Source organism: Bufo gargarizans, chromosome 6, assembly GCF_014858855.1.
Source record: "Bufo gargarizans isolate SCDJY-AF-19 chromosome 6, ASM1485885v1, whole genome shotgun sequence".
Lineage (NCBI taxonomy): Eukaryota > Metazoa > Chordata > Amphibia > Anura > Bufonidae > Bufo > Bufo gargarizans.
The window spans coordinates 90713640-90730571 of record NC_058085.1 but is presented as its reverse complement, the minus strand read 5'-3'; the positions used below and the strand labels follow the sequence as shown (position 1 = coordinate 90730571).

General features: G+C 44.1%; 1 protein-coding gene across 1 annotated transcript in view; it reads left to right on the top strand.

Moving 5' to 3' along the window:
- RALY (RALY heterogeneous nuclear ribonucleoprotein) overlaps positions 1-5832 on the top strand; it is a 204216-nt gene extending 198384 nt beyond the window's left edge. Inside the window, 1 exon segment of the mRNA XM_044298986.1 lies at positions 5505-5832. Coding sequence (XP_044154921.1) covers positions 5505-5513 — 9 coding nt within the window. The 3' untranslated portion in view covers positions 5514-5832.
- Positions 5833-16932: the final 11100 nt, after the last annotated feature.

Genomic DNA, 16932 nt, shown 5'->3' with positions numbered 1-16932 from the left:
CTGCCTTCCCAGAGCCATAACTTTTTTATTTGTCTGTTCACAAAGCTATATGAGGGCTTGTTTTTTGCGGGACAAGTTGTACTTTCCAACGCCACCATTTAATATTGCATATAATGTAGTGGGAAGCGGGAAAAAATAATCTAAATAGGGTGAAATTGCAAAAAATAAATAGAAATTCCACCACAGTTTTACGGGTTTTAAATTTAGTTCAATGTGCGATAAAACTGACTGGTTACTTTTATTCTACAGGTCTACATATAATTTTTATAGTATGGGCGTTTTCACACATAGCGACACCCATGATGTGTATTTTTTTTTTTATAATGGAGACTGTTTTTTATTTTGGGAAAAAGGGGATTTGAATTTTTATTTTTTTTTACAAAAAAAGGGGATTTGAATATTTTATTTTTTTTTACAATATTTGAGCTCTATAAGTCTCCCATCTTCATCACATTCCCTATTATGTCCATTTCATGGGCAACTGGAGTAAAGGAGTGGATTTTTGCTATATGTAGGGCTCCATGGAGATGCAATGTATTTACTAGTGCCCTATTAACAGAGCAGTGAATGGTGGGTGACCATTAACAGGAAACTGTTGACCCCTTTTTAGCCTAATTTTCATGGGCATGTGAGAACAGTACCACCTGTAGAAGTCATGGGCAAAAGTTTTGAGATTGACACAAATTTAACTTTTCACAAAGTTTGCTGCTTTATTAATTTTTGATCTTTTTTCAGATGTTTGTATGGTATACTGGCATAAATTATCAGCATTTTATAAGTTTTTCAACTTTTATTAACAAATGCATGAAGTTTATGCAAAGACTCAATATTTACATTGTTGAGCCTTCTTTTTCAAGACTTCTGCAATTTACCCTGGCATGCTGGATATCAGCTTCTGGGCCAAATCCTGACTGGTGCCAACCCATTCTTGCCTAATCAGTGCTTGGAGTTTATCACAACTTCTGTGTTTTTCTTTGTCCATCTGCTTTTTGAGTATTGACCATAGGTTCTCTATAAGGCCTCATGCACACGACCGTTGTGGTGTTCCGTTCCGCAAAATGGGGTTCCGTTGTTCCGTGATCCGTTTCCGTTTTTGTTTCCGTGTGTCTTCCTTTATTTTTGGAGGATCACCAGACCAGGAAAGTAAAAAAAAAGTCTAAGTCAAGTTTGACGTGCAAATGATAGGAAAAAAACGGAAGCGGACCCGGATGACAATCTTGTGTGGGTCCGCGAACCGTTTTCAGTGAAAAAAAAAATTGGACAGGTTATATTTTTTTGACGGACTGGAACCACGGACGCGGATGACAAACGGCGCATTAGCCGAGTTTTCAACTGACCCATTGAAAGTCAATGGGTCCGCAGAAAATCACGAAAAAAGGAACAACGGATACGGAATGAAACAACGGTCGTGTGCATGAGGCCTAAGACTGAGATTTAAGAAGTTTCCTGCCCATTGACCCACAATCTCAATGTTTTGTTCACTTAGCCACTTAGTATCATTTTTCCCTTGTGACATGGAACTCCGTCATGCTGGAAAAAGCATTGTTCATCATCAGATTGCTCCTGATCATTGGGAGAAGTTGCTTTTGGAAGATATTTTGATACCATTCTTTATTCATGGCAGTGTTCTTAGGCAAAATTGTGAGTGAGGATACTCCCTTGGATGAGAAGTGTAATGACCCAGAGTGCCATTACCACTTCTTTTGGCACCTTGCTACCATTTTCTATGTGCTAATATATAACATCCAATGTATTTTATGTTATTGCCTAATAATGTGCATATTTATTCCTGAAAATGTTATGTTCAAGTGTAATTACCAGATGGTGGCACCACTGGCAGGATTAGTTTATCTGGAGAGGAACCTTCTGCTTCCTTCCGGCCCTCTGTAGCTAGAGGGAAGAGTTCTGTGTTAGGAAGAGGTTAGTGGCAGTTCAGCCTTCCCCTCCGTGGGGACAGGTCGTGTCTAGTCCACCCTCCTTAGGGAGAGGTTGTGTGCTGGCTAGCAGAGCACTGCCTGCTCTGCTAGGCCTGCAGGCCCTGCCTGCGATATGTACATGGTTGCTTGACCCCTCCTGGGCTTGCATTGCCTTCACCCAAGCTGAGCCGAAGCTTGAGGTACTCTAAATCCAGGACAAGAAGTTCCTAGGACTATAAGTAAGGCCTAGTTCACACGAACGTATGGCTTTTATAGTTTTTTGCGGTCCGTTTTTCACGGATCCGTTGTTCCGTTTTTGAGTTCCGTTGTGTTTCCGTTTCCGTTCCGTTGTTCCGTTCCGTTTTTTCCGTATGCCATGTACAGTTTACAGTAATTACATAGGAAAAATTGGGCTGGCCATAACATTTTCAATAGATGGTTCAGAAAAAACGGAACGGAAACGGAAGACATACGGATGCATTTCCGTATGTGTTCAGTTTTTTTTGCGGATCCATTGACTTGACCCGTGATTTACGGCCAAATATAGGACAAGCTCTATCTTTCAACGGAACGGAAAAACGGAAAAACGGAAACGGAAGGCATACGGAACACATTCCGTTTTTTTTGCAGAACCATTGAAATGAATGGTTCCGTATACGGACCGTATACGGAACACAAAAAAACGGCCCGTACACCCGCAAAAAAAACGTTTGTGTGAACTAGGCCTAAGAGACAGACTACAGCTAACTTAAGTTCCAGCAGAAGAGGAAGAGTTTCCTATTTTATCCAGCCAAGCATAGCAGAGCTTAGATTGTCATAGAGAAGTATTTGTCTGCCAAAGTTAAAACCAATCCCTGCTGATGACCAATATATCGTTTGGGAGCTGTTTGTATTATCAATTTCTGCCAAGTAAAAGCAACTGTTCAATGTTACTACAAAGTATGGACTCCATTTATTTTACTCATCCACCATCCAAGTTCACCTACCCCTTTTGCACTGCTTCGGGTCACATCACATCTGGGATTCACGGATATCCAGGTAGGAACACCGTGACACGTGTATATAACATCTACAGAGACTGTAGGCCACCCTGCACCACTCTGGCAATCCTACCTCTGGGTACCAACATTACCATCTACAAGGAGAGCCTTGTGCTTCCACTGCTAATCGCATCTGGCATCATGTTTACTTGCTCTATAAGAAGGACATATTTCGTCGAAACCTCCTAAGGGGCGAGGGATACCCCGGACGCTGAACCGTGGGCCCATTGCAGAACAACCAAATGTATGGGTTGTTTGGGACATCTGTAAAAATGATTGTTTAGTGAAGTAAAGGTAAGCACTACCACAAGTCCTGTGTCATGCCAACAGTAAAACACCCTGATACCATTCATGTGTGCAGTTGCTTCTCTTTCAAGGGATTGACCACACTGACAATTTTGCCCAACAGCCATGAATTAAGAAAAGTATCCAAACATCCTCCAAGAGCAACTTCTCCCAACTATTCAGGAGCAATTTGGTGATAGACGATGCTCCTTCCAGCATGATGGAGCACCATGTCACAAGGAAAAAGTGAAAACTAAGTGGCTTGTGAAAAACAAATTTAAATTTTGGGTCCATGGCCAAGGAGCTTCACTAGATCTCAATCCCATAGAGATCCTGTGGTCAATCCTCAAAAAGCAGGAGGACAAACAAAAACGCTGAAATTGTGATAAACTCCGAGCACCGATTAGGCAAGAATGATTTGCCATCAGTCAGGATTTGGCCCAGAAGCTGATGGCATACCAGGGCCAGAAGTCTTGAAAAAGAAGGGTCAACACAGAAAATATTGAGTCTTTGCATAAACTTGATGTAAAAACCTATAGAAGACTTATAATTGTATTTCAGTATACCATAGAAACATCTGACAAAAAGATTGAAAAACACTGAAGCTGCAAATTATATAGTTCTCTTAACTCTTAGGATACCAGAGGTTTTTTGTGTTTTCATTTTTCTTCCCTATCTTCCTTGAGACATAACTTTTATATTTTTCTGGTCACATAGCTGTATGAAGGCTTATTTTTTGCAGGACAAGTTGTACTTTCTAATGCCACCATTTAATATGGCATACAATGTAAAAATCCAAATGGGGTGGAATTGGGAAAAAAAACACTAAATTCTTCTACCGTTTTACAAGTTTTGTTCCCATGGCATTCGGTTTGCGACAAATGTTCTCTGTGCCCTTTCATTCTATGGGTCAACACAAATACAACAATACCAAATATGTATAGATTTTTATGTCTAAATAGTGTAAAAATAAATTAATAAATTAAAATAAATTACCGTCATCCTCTTCGGCCGCAGAGGGTGCCAGTAAGAAGCCCGGAATCTTCCGGGTTTTCACCCTTTAGATGCTGTGATCTCACTTGATCATGGCATCTAAAGGCTTTTATGACTGCGACCGGCAATAAAGTCATTAGCCGCAGATCTCTGCTGTTTAAAACAGTGGAGAACGGCCATGATGCCTGCTGGACACGCGAGCGGGCGCCATATTTGGACACTCCAGCGCAGTACGGCACTGATAGCAAAGGGGTTAATGTCAAATAAGTCAAGTCAATTTCATCACTTGAATGGAGATCTTAAAGAGAACCTGTCAGCAGGATCAACTCTATTAACTAGGCATACTACCTGGAAGGCTTAATCCTGTTGATTGTTATGACACTTGTGTTGTGAAAATCGGTTTCAGCATTCCGAAGAAACCCACTAGGTTGTGAGTTCATCTGCATGGGATTGTTCTACTGGCAAGAACATTGATTTTTACAAACCTCATTCAGGTGAATGGAACCGATTTTCAGTCCCAGACGTTTAATGCAACAATATCTGCTGCATGTGAAGGCACCCTAAGGTGCAGTGTAATATAATACCAGCTAATTAGATGAGATTTTAAAGATTTCATATGCACACATAAATTGACCTCTGCTGTGGATTTTGACATCTTTAGCATTTCAATTCTTTCTGAAATGCAAGGATTCTAGAAAGAAAGGGGTGCAAATGAGCTCTTAGCAAGCTCTGCCTCTAATGCCTCCAGGTGTAAGGCCATACATCGGGTGGCATTAGAGGAAGAGCTTGGTAACAGCTGTTTTTTCCCAGAATTCCAGAGGAGCATGTATGGTCTATAAGTGGTCTCCTTGTGCCAGTTAAGGTGCTCTCCCCAAGGAGAGATAGTACCCCCCCCCCCTCCTCCCCAAACAATGCAAGGATTGAAATCTAGGGCAAACCTGCAACAAAATCCACATGGCTGCCCGTACAGGATGTAGACCCGGCAGCGGGATCCACACCTGTACTTTCCAGTTTGTGCTAGTGAATGCTATTTGAAACAAACAGCATGTACAGGTGCCAGGCGGCAATTAGTGGTGTGCCGCATATGGATCCCGCTGCCGAGGCCGCATTGTGTACGGGCAGCCTTGGAAACAGAAATAAAATACTGTTGCCATGCTTTCAATCTTCTTATGCAAGTTAAGTAATTTACACTGAATAAAAACCAATTAAAGCATGACTGCATCCCAGCTTGTATGATTATGTGGTAAGTGAGTTCTGTTTGTCCTTGCAGCTGCACTAGACTGCTTTTGATCTTTGAGGAGGAACGGCTATGGTTCTGTATATGGACTCCTATATTCTGCCTCCTGGAGAAACCAGAGTGTTGGCCGGATTTTCTGAAGATGTAAAAACATGAAGTATTATTTATCATTTTATAATATGAGACAGCGGTGACCAGTCCGGTGAAGGAAGCACACACCCTTACCTGCACCGATGGAGAACCAGAGGCCAAACCTTCAAACATACGTTCTCATATGTTTCATGATGACCAAACAGACTCTTAATGCTCTTTACACCAGGCATGTAGCTAGGGGTACAAGTGGGGCATCAATGCTGGGTGCTCCAACAAGCCACTCTGTCTTCGCCAGGATACTGAGATGCAGGGCTGTTAATATGTAGAAGATGGTTCTGAAATCTGGTAACCAGGTTAAATGATCATTAATGAGACCCTTCAGTTCAGGAAAAAAAAAAGATTCCTATTAACTGAGGAAAAAACAGAACACTTACCCAGTAACCTCCTTTTAATTTTTTTATGCAGATCCATCAATTTCCAGGCTCCTCTTTGGTCATCAAAGATGGATGCACCACTTCTCAGACATACTGTGCATATGGTATCCCAAGACATTCCCCGGTTCCCGTGGATTGGCCAGAACTGCTCACATGAACAGTGCTGGCCAATCCAAGAGCAGGGTTGGACAAGTAGGAGATATCTTGCACTATCCATGCATAATGTGCATCAGTCTGAGAAATGCTGAGGCCATCTTGGATGCCAAAAGAGGAGCCTGAAAATTACCAGCATCATCTCAACTAAAAACATAAAACTGAGGTCACCAGGTAAATGTTCTGTTCATTCCTCAGCAAATGTGAATTTTTTTCTTGAACCAGAGGGTAGCTTTAACTCTACAGGTGTGACAGATGGAGAGCTGGATGGTAATACCTTTAGGGTTAATACATCTGTGTCTGTTTTCTGGACCATTTGGCATCTGAGTTTTGCATCCGCAAAGGTCTGAGTTCAGGAAGTGTCTTCGTGTTTTTTTACAGTGGTTTTCACTGACCCACTGAAGAGAATGGTCACATTCTGTCTACAAAATGGACCAAAGCAGTAGATACCCTCTTGTTATTCATGTGGACTAATGGTTGCAGAAGAATGCAGACATCTGAACACACAAATACAGTTCAAGAGACCTGTGTGCTGTCTGTTGAGAACAAGGCCCTGGAAAAAGGCCTAAAAGTGGCCCCATGTTGTAGGTGGGTCCAAAATTACAGAAGATAGGGCAACAGAAAAAGCCAGGGCCAGCAATATCTTAGTGCAGAACAAAATACCACAAAATACTCCTGCAACAAGTCTTTATCACTGTCCAGAGGATGGTGATATAGTTGAATTCAGGAGGGGATCCATGTGCATCAGATCATTATATACCCAGCTGGCAGGCATGAGGAGGGCTCGGGCAGGCCCCTGGGCATCGGCCCACCTGGAAATTTCCCTTTAGGGTCTATAACCAGTCTGTCCCTTACAGCACATGCATGCGAATCACTGCTGTGGTAGCGATTTTCACAGCTGAAACACATTTTAACATGTTTCACCTGCAAAAACTGCATCAAAACGGCATTGTGTGAACATACTCTTAGACCAGTGGGTCAGCAGCCCTATGGCATTCCAGATGCTTTGAAACTACAACTCCCCTGCACATTTGCTCAGCTGCTCCTCAGAACTCCAACAGGAGTGAATAGAGCATGCTGGGAGTTGTAGTTGCACAACAGCTGGAGTACCAGAGGTTGCTGACCCCTGCCTTAGACACTGGGCAGATGACTTAATAGTGTAACTGTTATTTCAGATAATTTTTCAGAAAAGGCTGCCTTGTGGGTGCACATGAAGGATTACACTTGTTCTGGACATTATATGATTTGCATCTGGCCTTTTACAGCAGTTTTTCCCTCTGCCATCTGTAATTCTATTTTTTATTAGCTAATGGGCAGAGACTGAAATCTCTGCCCATACACAGGACAGGAATAATGTGATACTGCTCACTTTCTCTCTCTAACACACTCTCCGAAGCAGCAGCAGTAATGGAAGACATTACAAAGGTGAATAAGAGTAAATCACTTACGAACAAGCTGCAGTCTGTGTGTGAGTCTCTCTGCCTCTGCCTGTTTGCGGCAGCTCCTCCCCCTCCTCCCCTCAGACTTCTATGTTATCTGGTCCTTCAGTGAGCAGACGTCCCATCTTCACCAAAGTTTGATATGAGCAGTAAATTGAGAGTTAATAAAGAGAAAGGGGTAGCAGGAGAGGAGCCTAACAAGAGGAGAAAGAAGCATCTTTATGATAAGATATATTAAAAGTTTCTTATATTCACTTGTACTATTCATTAAAAAAATGAAACAGTTACTCTTTAAGGCCGGGGCTCCATAGAGTAGCTGCAGCCAGTAGAGAACAACACAAGCAAACCACATACTTCACCTGTACTTGCCAAGAAATCACTATGGTTTTGGCAGTAAAATACACTATGGCCGCTGTGTGGTGTAGTTACTATGCGGTCAGAACTGCATCAAAAACAGCACTTAAAAGCACATGTGGTTTTTAAGATTTGAATGCGGTTTTCAATGCATTTTTTCTAGATGCGTTTTAGAAGTAAAAGGGTATGTTCGCACTTAAGCCTCATACGCAAGTCCGTGTCCGTGCTCAAATCCATGAAAAGGTGGCAAGTGATGCCTCCGTGAAGATGTCCATGATGGATCCGCGTGTGGTCCGCGTGTCCTCCCTGTTCCAAGGACAATGTGCAGCTGAAAAATAATTTTCAAACCATCTCTTCCTTATGATCAGTGAAACACGGATGAAAAGCAGATGGCATCCGTGTTTTTCACAGACCCATAGACTAAAATGGGCATGAGGGATCTGTACACACGGACAAAATACTGCATGCATCTGTGCTTAAACACTGATGTTTGAATGTACACGTTAAAATTAATGTGTACGTGTGCCGTCTGTGGAAAACACGTATGTGGAACACTGACGTGTGAATGAGGTTTTATACGTTTTCTTACACTAGTCTCAGTTAAAAGTCTGTTGAAGTAAGATGCACCGAATTTATTAAGGGGACAGGTCTCTTAATAAATTTGATGCGTCTTCGGCCTGTGTGTCATTAACTGAAACCTACGTTAGCTGGTGTAGACTTCAGCTTTTTTGTGGCGTAAATTGCGAAAAATCTGTTGAGCAGAAGAAGCCACTCCTTTTCTAAGCCCTGACCACTTTTTAAAACGTGCCATGACAGAAAATGTAAAAATTTCAGCGCAAAAATGAAAGTGTGTAACTTTGTTATGCTGGAAAACGGATGCACTGGTCATAGTAAATTTCGCCCATCGTTCAGCACACCGATCCAGAATTGCCCTGCACTGGTCTATGAGACATTTTCGCACATCCGATTTGGGAGGTTTAGAATAAGCAGGTTTGTGTCGTGATGTCTTCATTTTGCACTGGTCACGCGGAAGTCACACAGTGTCACTTATTTACACGAGGGTAGAAATGAGCTGCTGTATGTAAATATAAGGGATGTAATTACAGATAAAGATAAAAAAAAAATGTTTTCTAACTTTTTTTAAATACCTTATTTCAATACGGATAAATGTACTGTTACAATCTGGGTCTTTCTTGTGACGTGGGAAGTGAGTGCATAGTGATAACAATGAAAAGCTGATGGTGATCACCAAACTCGGGTGGAGAAGGATAGGATCACACTGATCTGCAGTATATACTTGTGTGTAAAAACTTTATTGTGTCTACCTATGGAAAGCGTGTAAAATCTGTGCTATCTGATTCTGTAAATAAAGGATCCTGGAAAAAAAAAAAGTCTGGGGGATCATTATTCCAACAGAAAAACTGATAACGCAATTCCTCAGTCACAGTCACTGTTTTAGCAGTTTTTTCCCCCCAAAGATTAAATCTCCGCTTAGGGTTCAGTGGCAGATAGCCTATATATAAAGTTCGCATTGTTCGCCCGCGAACACATGCAAGCTGGCCATCACTATATATATTATATATACACACACACTAGCAGAAGGACCCGGCTTTGCACGGGTATATTTAATCTATTCCATTTAATGTTTCTGTATGTCGTTAAAAGATATCAACAGTATCTCCCATAAGGTTGATTTCTACAGCACCCTGCCCCCTTAACAGTGAACGCCACAGCCCCCCACCCATTAACACTTATCCCGCCAAAAGTTCCCTGCCTCCTTAAAATGGGACCTCCACAGCAGCCCACCCCCTTAACTTTGACCTTTACAGCAACCCGCCCCTTTAACAGTGAGTTCCACAGCACCCCACCCCCTGACAGTGACCTCCACAGGGGCCCGCCACTTTAACAATTACCTCTACAGCACCCCGCCCCTTAACACTGACCTCCATAGCAGACTGTCCCTTTAACTGTGACAACCACCGTTCTCTGCCCCCTTAACAGAGACCTCCACAGCGCCCGCCCCTTTAGCAGTGACTGCCACAGTACCCCGCTCCCTTAACAGTGTCCTCCATAATACCCCGCTCCCTTGAAAGTGACCTCCACAGTACCCCGCCCCCTAATACTGACCTCCACAGCAGCTGTCCCTTTAACAGTGGCCGCCACAGTCCCCTGTCCCCTTAACGGTAACATCAACAGCACCCACCCCTTTTAACAGTGATCTCCACAGTACCCAGTCTCGTTAACAATGATTTCCATAATAACCCACCCCCTTATATGGCTTTTCTCTTAGAATCTCATGACAATCACCCAATCAAATTCCTTTTCTTACGGGGCATTATTGTCTTTAATTGACAGTATATAAAATCCCACATAATTAGTATACACTTAAGGTCATGTGAGTTACATCAGCCTCTACAACAATACTGGCTAAGCGTCACAATCAAAATCATATTAACTTACACATAAGCTGTCTTATACTAAGAATGTCCTTCATTGCCTATAGCAACCAATCAGAGCTCATATTAATGACCTGTAGCAAAATAGAAGCTGAGCTGTGATTGGTTGCTATATGCAACCTGATTAATATCCAGGCTAACTGCCACAACAGCCAACAGGTTAGGTTACTAAGCAGATTTTTGGGCAAATAATTGGAAAGCGCGGGGTGAAAATTTCCACTCAAAACATAGTATATGACGTTCCCCGAGTTACAGGAGGCGGCTGTGCAAAATTTTGTGATTGTAAATGCGAGGGTGCGGATTCCTTTAGCGAACATACATATACTCAGCTTTATATATATTAGATACTCTACACGGAAATGTGCTATCCCAAGTGGCGTCCAAAGGGGCGGTGCATGACACATGGATTCAAAGAATTCCAAAGAGTAAAACCTTGGGGGAGATTTATCAAACTGGTGTAAAGTAGAACTGGCTTAGTTGTCCCATAGCAACCAATCAGATTCCAAATTTCATTTTCCAAAAGGAGCTGTGCAAATTAAAAGGTGGAATCTGATTGGTTGCTATTGGCAACTAAGCCAGTTCTACTTTACACCAGACGAGAGACTCTTCCCCTAAGCTGTATGTAAAGCGTCACATCCAGCCAACTAGTACCCTGCTCTGTACTGACCCCGAAACAGCCATCTACAGATCGGTCACTCCTTTTTGCGACGTCTTTGATTTAGCGGACATGAGCCGATATGCAAATCATCACTGGTGAAAAGGAGAAGTAGGGTCATATATAACCACCAGTCGGGTCACTGCTTACATTTTCAAAAGGGATTAAAAAAAATAAAAAAAGTCATCTGGAAGGGGATTGACCGCAACGGACAACTACTCCATTTTTCCCTTACTGTAGATTTGCTACATTTCCCAGTGTATCAGTTGCGCTCAGAATGTTCCTTTAAATTGTGCCTTTTAAAAACCTTTACGATATTATAGGGGCATGTCAGGAATTATGACTGGTGGGGGTCCAGGTGCTCAGACCCCCACCGATTGCTAAAACAAAGACAGAAGCACAGAGCCCCTACATTTGTCGCCAGAACTCTTCAGAAGCCTATAACTCTCAGAGGTCTATGAATTTGTGCCTGCATGCTTGGCTCTACTTTTCCCCAGCAGCGCCAAATACCACAGGGCAGCACTACTGGCAGCAGCTCTGCCATAGCGGACAGCCCATGAATAACCAGTGTGGACTTAGTTGTCCCATTTGTGGACTGTAGATTAATATTATCACACATAAGAAGAATATTATGTGTAGGGAAAAGTGGCTACACCTGCTTGGAAAAAAATGGCAGCAGGCAGGTGTGAGCGCATCTACACGCACAGTGAGGCGAAGACTTTTGGAAGATGGCCTGGTGTCAAGAAGGGCAGCAAAGAAGCCACTTATCTCCCAAAAAAAAACCCATCAGGGACAGATTGATCTTCTGCAGAAAATATGGTGAATGGACTGCTGAGGACTGGGGCAAAGTCATATTCTCCGATGAAGCCTCTTTCCGATTGTTTGGGGCATCAAGAAAAAGGCTTGTCCGGAGAAGAAAAGGTGAGCGCTACCATCAGTCCTGTGTCATGCCAACAGTAAAGCATCCTGAGACCATTCATGTGTGGGGTTGCTTCTCATCCAAGGGAGTGGGCTCACTCACAATCTTGCACAAAAACACAGCTATGAATAAAGAATGGTACCAAAACACCCTCCAACAGCAACTTCTTCCAACAATCCAACAACAGTTTGGTGAAGAACAATGCATTTTCCAGCACGATGGAGCACCGTGCCATAAGGCAAAAGTGATAACTAAGTGGCTCGGGGACCAAAATGTTGACATTTTAGGTCCATGGCCTGGAAACTCCCCAGATCTTAATCCCATTGAGAACTTGTGGTCAATCCTCAAGAGGCGGGTGGACAAACAAAAACCCACTAATTCTGACAAACTCCAAGAAGTGATTATGAAAGAATGGGTTGCTATCAGTCAGGAATTGGCCCAGAAGTTGATTGAGAGAATGCCCAGTCGAATTGCAGAGGTCCTGAAAAAGAAGGGCCAACACTGCAAATACTGACTCTTTGCATAAATGTCATGTAATTGTCGAGAAAAGCCTTTGAAACGTATGAAGTGCGTGCAATTATTGACTTAATGGGATGGAAGAACTCCTTCCGGCTACCCCATTCCCATAACACAGCCCCCCTTTTCCTAATAAGACACAAACCACCATTTTGTTGGTAAAATATGGCCGTAAAGGCCACCTTTATTAATTTAACATATAAAATTACAACCTTTCTTTTAAACATAAATATTATCTAACAATAATATCAAAACATCATCTTAACATTTTAACGGCTGTTATCCCTCAAAGAGATCCTGGGAGGCAACCCCAAACACGTCTTATTTCCAATCTCCGTTACTTATGACTTTCCTTGCCCTTGGCCGCATTCACCGACCCAAGGACACCAGATCCACCAATTTCAAGTATACAACTCCCCTAGGCCTTCTTAGGCCGAACAGGAGGCGCATTAACCAGCTTCTTAACTCCAATAGACGCGCATTCCACCATCTAACGCATCTCTTAACCATAAATTGCCCCCCAGGATCCCACATCAAAAACCGCCACCAACGACCACCGGTGACACCTCACCTGTGGGAGTCATGCCACACCTTGAGAGCCATTTCCAAACCTTTCCTGAATACCCAAAGCCCACATGTCAATCCCCAGATCGTTAAGATGGTCCCCGTCCGCCCTCGGAAATTGAGGCGAGGCAGCCTCCAACTCCTGATGCCGAACCACCAAACCACCCAGGCGACGAACAAAACGCCCTACCTCCCTGTTCAACTTCGCCCGGGCCTTATTAATACGGTCCACTGACTGCGCGAACCGCCATGTCCTCCTGGCAACTACATCGGACCAGACCACAATCAAGTCCGGGAATTGTGACAGCAATCGGAGCAGGTCCAGCTTAATATCTCTAATCACATCTCGTGACCTGCGCACGCCTAAATCATTCCCCCCCCACGTGTAGTACAACAATGTCAGGTGCCCGATCCAATGCTACGTAAGCTTGAAACTCCGGCAGCACCCGCCCCCACATGAGGCCCCGCAACCCAATCCACCGTACTTGTAACATCGCAGGAGAAAAACCCAAACGACGACCGTTCCGTCGCACGTCCGCCCGCAAGGCTCCCCAGTAGACGTAAGAGTGTCTGAAAATCTACGCCAAACAGGTCGCTGGCTCTGCAAAACAAAACAAGAACAACCGACATCAAACATCAGAACAACTCCCCAGAGCAACATCTACTTTTTACCTCCATATAACAAATGCGGTCGAACATATGACCGAAAACACGACGACTCCCACCGACCAATCCTTTTAATAACACTGTCCCCTAGACCCCATCTGGCCGCCTCGGTCGCTGCACCAATGCGAAACGAATGCGACGCATATTCCTAAGCCGGCAACCCCGCCGCCCTCAAACATGTCCGAAACACTGCCACAATCTGAAAAACAGACAAACTAGATCCGTCCTGATGCACCAGCAAAGAAGCGGAACCGCCAGGCCGCACCGCCAAAAACTCTTCCACGCAGCGCACTGGACAAAGCACAGATTCCGCCAGAGGACGTAACCACAAAACCGCCCCCTTTCCCACCTGATCCGTTTTGGACCTACACAACCTACACCGCAACACTCCATCTTAAATACTAACATCCTCCCGCAACAGACCTCCGGCCCCCTTACGAGTAGCCGAAACCAACTCTGAGATCCTAAACACCCCGAAGAAAGCTAAGGAAAAAGCCACCCTAAATAGTACGACCTCAAAAGAATAAACACAAATCACCCCAGCCTGCTCCCATAACTGCGACAATACCTCGAAAGACACAGGGCGCCGTGAATCCCTGCGAACAGCACCACGGCGATAGCCTTTTAAAGCCTGCCGCACCAGAAAACTCTTAGTCACGTCCACCAAACCTCGCAAACGCAACCAGAAGGACACTGCAGCTAATCTCTTGGAAGCAACCGAAAAGGACAACCCGTCACTGAACGAATCCCCCAACCAATATAACGTCTGCCACTCCTCAACCGAATTACATCCCCCAACTCGTTCCAACAAACCTTCCCAAAGAGACCACACCGCCGAGTAAGACGACCATGTCCCGCTACTCACAGACCGCCGAATCAGGTCAGCTGAGACCCCAAGACCACGCTCCAGAGCCACTGGGGACAGGACAGCCCTTGAACCTCCGCTTCTGGCGCCAATCCGCGAAAACGATCCCACTGGAAACGAGAAAGAGAATCAGCTATGGAGTTCTCCACCCCCGGCAGGTGAACAGAAACAAAACAAGCATTCAACCGCAAACCGTTTAACACCAACAGCCTGAGCAATCTCAGCACCGGAGGCGACGAGGCCGATTGACTATTAATCACCTGCACCACCCCCAGGTTGTCACAGTAAAAACTTACCCGCTTATTACGTAACCTGTCACCCCACAGAACCGTAGCCAACACTATTGGAAAAAGCTCCAACAAAACCAAGTTCCCAAGAAAACCGGCCTCCCGCCATTCCACCGGCCAAGGCCCCGCACTCCACTGCCCCCCGCAATAAACCCCATAACTGCCCGAACCGGACGCATCCGAGAATAAATCCAAATCCACGTTGGAAACTGGCGCTTCTATCCACATAGCCCGACCATTAAAATCCACCAGAAAGGCCTGCCACACCCGTAAATCCTCCCTCACCTCAGAGGACAATCGCAGATAATGTAACGGAACTAACACTCCAGCTGTGGCCTGCGCCAGCCAACGACAGAAAACCCGTCCCATTGGCAATATCCTGCAAGCGAAGTTCAACTTGCCCAGCACCGACTGAACCTTCCTCAACTGAACCCTCCTAGCCCGCACCAGAAACGCCAAATCCTCCACCAAATCCCCCACCTTATCAACCGGCAGCCGACATTCCATAGCCATGCTATCTATTTCAATCCCCAAAAAATTAAGCGCCGTTGAAGGCCCTTCAGTCTTGTCAGGGGCCAACGGCACACCAAAACGAGCAGCCACCCGTTCCATAGTCCGCAACAAAACCAAACAAACCCGCGAACCAGCAGGGCCGATAAACAAAAAGTCATCAAGGTAATGTAATACCGAATTCCAACCCGATTCCTTTTTTACTACCCACTCCAAAAAAGTACTAAAGCATTCAAACAGGGAACATGAAATCGCACAACCCATCGGTAAACAACAATCTACATAAAAACTCCCCTCCCACTGAAAACCCAACAAATGGAAACTCTCCGGATGGATCGGCAGCAATCGAAAAGCCAACAGAGCCCCCTGCCCAAAGTGACGGACTCACCGCACGGCCGCGTCAAAAGAAGTATACGAAACAGAACACAAATCTTCCGCTATTCCATCATTCACCGCACCACCCGGCGGAAAGGACAGGTGGTGGATTAAACTAAATTTATTGGGCTCCTTTTTTGGTACTAACCCCAACGGCGAGACCCAAAATTCCGGCAACGGCTGACTGATAAAAGGGCCCATGACCCTTCCAGCCACAACCTCCTTAGCAATCTTCTCGCTCACAACCCCAGGATAACGCAAAGCCGAGGACAAGTTCCGCGGAACGGTACCATCACCCACCAACTGACACGGAATTTTGAAACCCCACTGAAAACCTGCAAGCAACAATTCAGCCGCCTCCCTATTTGGGTACGTCCTTAACCCCTTAAGGACACAGCCCTATTTCACCTTAAGGACCAGGCCATTTTTTGCAAATCTGACCAGAGTCACTTTAAGTGCTGATAACTTTAAAACGCTTTGACTTATCCAGGCCATTCTGAGATTGTTTTTTCGTCACATATTGTACTTCATGACACTGGTAAAATGAAGTCAAAAAAATTATTTTTTTTGCACCAAAAAATACCAAATTTAACAAAAATTTTGAAAAATTAGCAAATTTCAAAGTTCCAGTTTCTCTACTTCTGTAATACATAGTAATACCCCCAAAAATTTGGATGACTTTACATTCCCCATATGTCTACTTCATGTTTGAATTATTTTGGGAATGATATTTTATTTTTTGGGGATGTTATAAGGCTTAGAAGTTTAGAAGCAAATCTTGAAATTTTTCAGAAATTTACAAAAACTCAATTTTTAGGGACCAGTTCAGGTCTCAAGTCACTTTGCGAGGCTTACATAATAGAAACCACCCAAAAAGGACCCCATCTAAGAAACTACACCCCTCAAGGTATTCAAAACTGATTTTGAATACGTTGTTAACCCTTTAGGTGTTGCACAAGAGTTATTGGCAAATGGGGAGGAAATTTGAGAATTTTATTTTTTTGTCAAATTTTTCATTTTAACCCATTTTTTCCACTAACAAAGCAAGGGTTAACAGCCAAACAAGACGGTATCTTTATTGCCCTGACTCTGCCGTTTACAGAAACACCCAATATGTGGCCGTAAACTACTGTACGGCCACACAGCGGGGCGTAGAGTGAAAGGTGCGCCGTTTG